The sequence below is a fragment of the Bactrocera latifrons genome, unplaced genomic scaffold (genome assembly GCF_001853355.1).
Source record: "Bactrocera latifrons isolate USDA-ARS-PBARC rearing strain unplaced genomic scaffold, ASM185335v1 scaffold_1205, whole genome shotgun sequence".
Taxonomy (NCBI): Eukaryota; Metazoa; Arthropoda; class Insecta; order Diptera; family Tephritidae; genus Bactrocera; species Bactrocera latifrons.
Window position 1 is genome coordinate 5,932 of NW_017534637.1, and position 8,738 is coordinate 14,669.

The 8,738-nt window shown below is 40.3% G+C and overlaps 1 protein-coding gene across 1 annotated transcript in view; it reads right to left on the reverse strand.

The window, feature by feature from the left end:
• Positions 1 to 6,921: 6,921 nt before the first annotated feature.
• LOC108978387 (protein ZBED8-like) overlaps positions 6,922 to 8,738 on the reverse strand; it is a 12,740-nt gene continuing 10,923 nt past the window's right edge. The window contains 1 exon segment of the mRNA XM_018948637.1: positions 6,922 to 7,035. Coding sequence (XP_018804182.1) covers positions 6,922 to 7,035 — 114 coding nt within the window.

The following is an 8,738-nucleotide window of genomic DNA, read 5'->3' on the forward strand; positions in this document are numbered from 1 at the left end:
TATGCGGTCCCTATATGGGGAAGAGCACTGCGCCAAAAAACAAATGCCAATAAGGCAAAGGCAGCGGCCAGGCTATGAGCCATCAGAGTGGCCTATGCATTCTGAACGGTCTCACATGAAGCGGCTAGTAATGACTTAATGGCCTCAGAGTTACGTAGAGCCTACCTAAAATTTAAAGATACGAATAGGCATCTAACAGCTGAAGAGCGAAGAAAGGAGAGACAGGTTAGCCTGGAAGAGTGGCAAAGACAATGGAACGCGGCAAAAAAAAGAAGATGGACGCACAAGCTCATTGAGAACGTATCAGCTTGGACCAAGAGACAACATGTAGAGACAGACTTTTATCTGACGCAATTCTTGATAGGACATGACTGTTTCATGGAATACCTTTACACGACGATGACACAAAATATTCATTTTGCAGCAGTGCCAACGAAAACGCCGAGCATATCTTTTCTTTTACTCAAGATACGAAGTGGAGAGAACTACCATCGAAGGAATAATAAACCAAAGGATGACGCCTGACAACGTTATAAGCCACATGCTGCAATCAGAGTTGGTATAGACGAAAATGAAAGAGTGGGCCGCAATATCGATCCACGAACTCTGGATAAGAGAACGACAGCGAAGAAGCTTGAGACCAGCTGAATAACTACGAAAGGAGTTTCTGAAGAGGCATTCTTGTCCAGCTTGGTGCTGCGAAGTAATACCTAACGGCGGTCCCGCAGGGCCAAATACAAGCTAACGCAACCGGAGTTAAGTGTTTAGTACGTAGGCGTCCTACTACGTAAGTCCAGTTAAGTTAGATAAGACAAATTGGCCGTGATTCCTTCCGACACACAAAATAAAAACTTACTTAGGTCAAGATGTATACACACAATAGGCAATGAACTTGAAAATAATTAAAAACCTTACAGTATAAACAATATGATAACACACATGTATTGCATTGTAAAGTTAACAACCCCATGTGGTATGCAGTACATATAAATATATTTAATTACATATATATACATTTAATTACAAGCCAGCAAGCCAGAGAAACACACAGACGTCTAACAGCAGACAGCAAACAAAACGGACAGTGGGTAGCGCAGCGATTCACAAATATAAAAGCTTAGCAAGGCAGTACGTTCGCATAGGCTTGCATAGCTGAAAACTATAATAAAGCAGTGAATGGTACAGTAAATAGTGCAGTGACAATTTAGTGAAATTACAAACAATAAAAGAAAAACATTGCGAGTTGTGAGAACTCAGCTGGTTTAGTCGGTAAGCGCATCAAGCGAATCCGACACTTGTCTGGATATCTTTCGAAGATTTATAACTCGTTTTAGTACGAAAGCAAATGTTGTGTAAAAACTGTTATTTCAAAAAATATTCAGCGGCTGTGAATCGAGGCACAGCAAGGTCAACCAGGCAACCAAAACAATTACCTCCAACGATGTTTTAGAAGAATAAAAACAGTTTATTAAAAAATTATAATTAAAAACTTCGAACACTGCAGACATGTAACAACGCCAAAGGAAAGACGATCTACGCGTAGAGAGATCACTTTTGAGAAGAAGCCGCGCGTAGAGCACATTAAATTTGAGAAAACAAATGTAGAATATATATGTGGAAAATGTACCACGGTCTCGAAGCGGACATACTTACAGACTTTAAAATACAACCCTGTGACAATGACATGACAACACTGATAAAACGAAGGACTAAAACGAAGAACTAAAAGGAACGCAGTTAACCGCGAACTCTCACACAAGACAGATCAATCTCTTATCTTAAGCTACGCGCAATTCACTTATTACTCTAAATTAGAAATAAATAAACTTTGTTAATTTGAATACGTAACGCAGTGCAGTTTTATTTTAAAACGAAAGAATAGAGTGTTGAAAGAAAGACATACTACAAATGGTGTCAGAAGTGATATAAAAAGACCACTACGTTGAATTGGTGCCGCGGAAAAACCGATTGATCACCAAATCAAAGCCAATGCGCTAAAATCGTAATAAACGTTCTTTAAAACGAAAAACCGCGAAAAAAAAACAAACTGTGGCAAAAATTGTGAAATATGTTTGTTTAAACATAGGAAAAAGGACAAACGAAAGTTAAAAACCGTTACGAAGAAAACGGCTTTCGCAACGCGCATATAGACAAGTAGGCGACGACGCCAACAGTTCAGCAGCAGAGCGAAAAATTCAAATTTCACAATAAGTGCGCAGAAAAGAGACAGCGACGTCAACAGTTCAATAGCAGAGATAAACAGCGCAGCGTTGAGAGAGAAACCGCCGTTCAGTTGAGAACAGAACGGAGTGAGACAGCGTAGACGGAAGCAGTAGGCAAAAGTTGCGTTGTGTGTGGAAACTGCCGTTCAGCTGGAACAGAAAGCAGTGCGACCGCGTAGACAGGAGCTGCGAGCAGAAGTTGCGTTGTGTGCGAGTGACGTCACATAGCAAGTGTGGCTTTGTCGACAGCAGAGAGGCGTCGACTGCGGTAGCGCTGAGTGCGAGAGCATGCGAAATTGGCTACGTAAGAGAACGGTGAAGAGTACTTACAAGAGTTGACGGCTGCGCGGGAGAACGAGAGAATGTTTACAAATTGACAGCAGTGAGGGATGAAATTTGAAAAATCGTAGCTGAAGCTGGTTGTAGCATTAGAGCTAAGTATTTGTATTTTGTTGCGCAATAACAAAAATTTTAGCTCTTATATTGAGTTTTGATTCATGTTTTGCGTTGAGAAATTATACTTTGATTGAAAGTAAAAAGTTGAAGTAAAATTGAAGTAAATGGTATAATTTTGAGAAAAAAGAGCTAAAAGAAAAGTTTTAAGACAAATTTTGATTGAATTAAAAATTAAAGCTACATATACCTTTGTTTGCAGAGCAATACATTTTAAAATTCAATTGATTTTGCTACAATAATTTAATACTGCTTCTGAAATTCTTTTGTATTTAATAAACATTGTAAGACAAATTGGACCATGACCAAATTTTAGGTTTCAACCTACAGGAACTGAAAGAGAAATTTGGTGGGTTGGGATTAGCGACCACCGGACGAAAATCGACATTGCAGGACCGGTTACTAGAGCACTTCGGCCTGAATGTGAGCGACAATGAAGACAGCGATTATAACGATGCTGCAAGTCAACGTAGTGCTGTCTGGAGCGTGCGAATGATTGAGCGATCAGTGTTTACCTTGCGAGATATTGAAGATTTGCTGACATCGTTCTCCGGTTCGGGGCAACCAAGCATCGAGCAATGGCTGGAAGAGTTCGAGGAGAATGCAGAAGCGGTGCGCTGGAACGAGTTGCAGAAATTCATTTATGCAAAGCAGCTTTCGAAGGGTGCAGCAAAAATGTTTGTTCGAAGTCAGCGCGGTATCAACATTTCTAATTCACTGAAACAGGCGCTAAAAACTGAATTTGGAATTATTGTATCGTCAATAGAAATTCATCGCACACTACGTAATCGTCGCAAACGTCAAGGGGAAGATTTCATGGAATATCTCTATAGCTTGATGGAGATCGGCAAGTCGATAAACTTAGACGACACCAGCTTGATAGAGTATTTCATTGAAGGCATTCCGGATTCCAAGGCGGGTAAAGCAAATTTGTACCAGGCTAAAACCGTAAAAGACCTATAGGAGCAGCTGAAGGTTTATGAAAAAGTTCCTGTTTCAAAATCTCAATTCCTCAACGCAAACAAAACTTCGTCTACGTCATCAAATATAGCTTCGTCAAGTTCAGGCAGTTCAGCGAAAAAATGCTACCATTGTGGAAATGATTCATATTTTGCTAGGGACTGTCCACGCAAAAAGATGAAAGGCTTCAAATGCGGTGTAGAAGGTCACCGAGCAACAGAGTGAGCTACAGTTGAAAAATCAGTTAAGAAGGAGAAAAGCACAAATATGATGATAACAAAAGCAGCAGTAAAGCCCAATAAGAAAAGTAGTTCAACTTTCAAGGACATTTGGATGAATGGAGTATGTGTTTGGGCATTAATCGATACGGGTGCAGATGTATGTTTGATGCGATACGATACATTATTGATGTTAGACCTGGATGTAAAGCTGACAAAAGAAAGAGTATGCTTGGTCGGAATTGGGGACAGCGAACTTACAACAATAGGTAGCTTCTCCATCCGCGTTGAAGTTGATGGCATATGGTTAGGAATAAAATTCCATGTTGCTAAAGAGACTGATTTGAAGTATGCTCTAGTAATTGGTAACAACATTTTGAAGGATGTTTATACAAAAAGAAACAGGAAAACAACAACGTAAGGTGCAACAACTGGCTGATAAGCATAGCGAGAAGAGCTCGGATGGTGCTGATGCTAAGGAGCATGCAGCTGAAGCCGTCGATCTGGACACTAAAGTCACGGGTGAGCCCAAGCAGGTGCAAAAGACTGTGAGCCGAAACAGTGGTATGCAAAAGGCGGTGGCTATAGAGCACAGCGAGTACGTAAGCGTGCGCGCTGCTGTGGCTAAGAAGCCTCGTGAGTATCCACCAATGTGAAACGCTATGGAGAAGCTGTGTAATGAAGGCGCAGGCAAAAGCGCTGTTATAGCAGAAAAATCAGTGGCAGTTGCGGGCGAAAATCGAGTTGTACAGCTGATGAAGGAGTTCGGTGAATTATGTCTGGTCGAAAGCATAAATGAGATACCCTACGTTGAAGTGAACGTATCTCACCTACAGGTAGAGCAAGCAGATGCGGTGAAATAAATGGTTAGCGCATATATCCTTGTGAGAAATTTCAGTCACCAGTCGAAATGAAAATTTTGTTGATCGACGACAATCCTGTGTTCGAGAGACCGAGACGAATGTCCTACGCTGATCGATGCGTAGTGGACGAGCAAGTGACGCAGTGGCTGGCAGAAGAGATCATTAAACCCAGTATATGAAATTACGCGTCACCAGTAACACTTGTATCCAAGAAAGATGGAGGAAAACGACTCTGCTGTGATTATCGACGACTGTATGTAAAGATAGTCCCTGATAATTTCCCTATGCCAATGATGGATGATGTCAGCAAACGATTGAATGGAGCAAACGTTTTTACAACATTGGACTTAAGAAACGGATTTTTCCATGTTCCAGTCCAGGCTGATTCGCAAAAATACACGTCGTTTGTAACATACAAGGGGCAATATGAGTTTCAATACGTACCATTTGGAATCTCAAACTCGCCGGCAGTGTTCACTAGATTTGTTGTGGCTGTGCTGAGAGCACTAATCCAAGATGAAACAGTGGTAGCCTACATGGATGACCTAATCATTCCCTCCAAGGACGAAGAAGAAGGTATCCTGAAGTTGGAGCGCGTTTTACTGACAACAGCATCAAATGCGTTGCAGATAAAATGGAGTAAATGCCAATTTCTGTTACGAAGAAATGCAAATGCGTACAGAAATGCAACGTTTCCTGGGATTGACGTCATACTTCAGAAGATTCGTTGAAGGTTACTCTGTAATTGCAAAACCACTCTCCGATCTACTGCGAAAGGACATAAAGTTCAGGATGGAAGAGGAGCATCTAGCAGCTGATCAACAGTTAAAAACAGCGTTAATGAATCCTCCGATTTGAAAGCTGTATAATCCAAAAGCAGTAACTGAAGTGCACACGGACGCTTGCATGTTTGGCTACGGAGCTGTGATGCTGCAGAAAGATATCGCCGATCAGGATTTCCACCCGGTCAAATACATGAGTCGCAATAATAAACCTGCAGAAGAGCGGTACCATTCGTACGAGTTAGAAGTGTTAGCGATTGTGGAATCGCTAAAGAAATGGCGAGTGTACCTGATGGGCATCAAGTTTAAGATTGTCACTGACTGCAACGCCTTTGCCGTGATAATGAAGAAATGTACCACTACGTGTATCCCGTTGGGCGATTTCCCTGATGTAATCGAACATAGAAAAGGAACCAGAATGTAACATGTCGACGCTTTGAGCAGTGTCTCGTGCTTGATGTTGGAAGACTCTTTAAATCATCGACTCAAGAAGGCTCAACAAAGCGACGATTGGACGAGCCGTACGAGAAGCATTGGAGAAGGATGACTACGAAGATTTCTACATAAAACACGAAGTGCTGTATAAAAACCCAGATAAAGAGCTGATAGTCGTACCGTTGTCGATGGAAGATGAAATCATCAAGATGGCACATCGGCAAGGTCACTTTTCCATTAGGAAAACGCAAGACGCTGTCAAGAAATCATTCTTTATCCCGCAATTAAATTTAAAAGTGACGACGATAGTGAAAAGCTGTATTGAGTGTATTGTCACTGATGCTAAATCTGGAAAGAAAGAAGGATTGCTGAATCATATCAACAAAGAGGACAAACCATTGGGAACTTTCCATCTCGATCATGTCATACAACTACATACTTGTTGTTATTGACGCTTTCTCGAAATTTGTGTGGCTTTATCCCACGAAAAATATTGGAGCAGAGGCAGTTGTAGAACGCCTGAAGAAGCATCCTGCAATATTTGGTAATCCAAAGCGTGTAATCACCGATAGAGGCGCCGCATTTACATCAAATCTCTACAAAGACTACTGTGAATCCGAAGGTATTGAGCATCTACTAATAGCGACCGGAATTCCAAGAGGAAATGGCCAAGTAGAGCGAATACACAAAATCGTAGTACCCATGGTGTCAAAACTATGTCACGAAGGTAAAAACACGTCGATAAAGTGCAACAATTCATAAATAGCACTCCACCTCGTAGTACCAAGACGACCCCATTCAAAATACTGACGGGCTTAGAGATGCGTGTTCCGGTTATTCCAGAAGTACAGGAAATGCTAGATTAAGCCGCGATCGATGAACTTAATGCTGATCGAGATGCAGTGCGCCAACAAGCTAAGAAAAAGATCATCGAAATTCAGCAGGAGAATCGTAATAGTTATAATTCACGTCGCCGAAAAGCAACCAACTACGACATTGACGAACTGGTAGCCATTAAGCGTATCCAGTATGGAACGTGTTTGAAATTGAAGCCCAAATATTTCGGGCCATACAGAGTTGTGAAGAAGATGGAGCATGATTGCTACGAAGTGGTAAAAATCGGAGACCATGAAGGCCCAGGGCGCACCACAACTGTTGCCGAATTCATGAAGAAGTGGAATCCTTCATTCGGGACGAATGAAGCCGTAGGACGGCCGAATGTGGAAAATGTATCAAGGACTCGAAGCGGACATACTTACGGACCTTAAAATACAACCCTGTGACAATGACACGACAATGACATGACACTGATAAAACGAAAGACTAAAGCGAACGACAGTTAATCGCGAACTCTCACACAAAACAGAGCAATCTCTTATCTTAAGCTCCGCGCAATTCACTTATTACTCTAAATTAGAAATAAATAAACTTTGTTAATTTGAATACGAAACGCAGTGCAGTTTTATTTTAAAACGGAAGAATAGAGTGTTGAAAGAAAGACATACTACATATATGGAAGAAAGCCGAACATAATCGGGAGCGAGTCCAGGAGCTTACAAAGGAACTAGCGTCCAAAGAGATGGACATAAGGGCTAGAGAAAAAAGCCTAACTGCCAATAGAATAAACCTTCTAGAGCAGGCAATTGTAAAAATATCGGCAAAAACTCTATCCATAATTGAAGAGGAAAAATAAAAAATGTATATTGCTGACGAAGACGCCCTTGAAAGATATGAAGAATTTCCTATGAATTTACGGAGCAACATTGAAAAAAAATCCACTAATTGACAGTCTATTTCAACAATTGATATTTTGATGTTAAGATAGAAGATCTATCATTTGATGTCACTGACATTATGAAAAGATTAAAAAACATAAAGGAAATTTAGAAAATAGAGAAAATGAGCTATACGCAGAAGACATAACCTTCGAGAAGCCTCGCATGGATGACATATCGAAGAAACAGAAGCTGCGCGTAAAAGAAATAACCTTCAAGAAGCATCGCATAGATGACATATCGAAGAAATACAATATGTGCCTACAGGAAATTACTTTTGAGGAGCAATGCACATTTAATGAAGTCAACAATAAAATTTCTCCTTTGGAGATTGAAATAATGGAAAAGGTGAGATAAAAAATTTTGCAGAAAGATATGTTGAAGTGGATGATCCAATGTGAGAATTTAGAGAAATAGTCACGAGTAAAATATCACTTATTCAACACAAGAAGGCGCATAGTCATCGTGAACGTCACTTAGTTGACGAACATGACAGGATCGCAAGCTACGGGCCCCTATCCAGCAATCGCTTTTGCCTCCCGGGAGAATGCTCAAAAATCAACATGTGCGTTGGTGCTAAGGGATGCCATTTAATATTTATTATAAACACATATACAGTCCACTAATATTAAATATCAATTTTCAAATATATTGAACATACATAAGCACATACAAATAGATGAATTTATATGCGACACACATACATACATAATGACGCACGTAAGCATTTATATAGAAAACGCATGCACACAAATTTACAACGTGTAAGTTAAGATGTACACTGCCAACCATGAGCTGTAAAAAACCAGATAATAGTTTGCCATAGGTCGCGTGAAGATTCTACCCACTCACGTACCTATACATGTGATCATACATCTTTGTTGCGCTTATTCAGCAGTGTCATATAAAAAAGTATATCTTTCCTGCTCTAATATCCCAAATCAACTTCTGATGCATTGTTGCATTTTTTGATTCCTACTTTAAAATTTCAAAGAAAACTTTTTAATTTTTAATTACTAATTTAATTAAT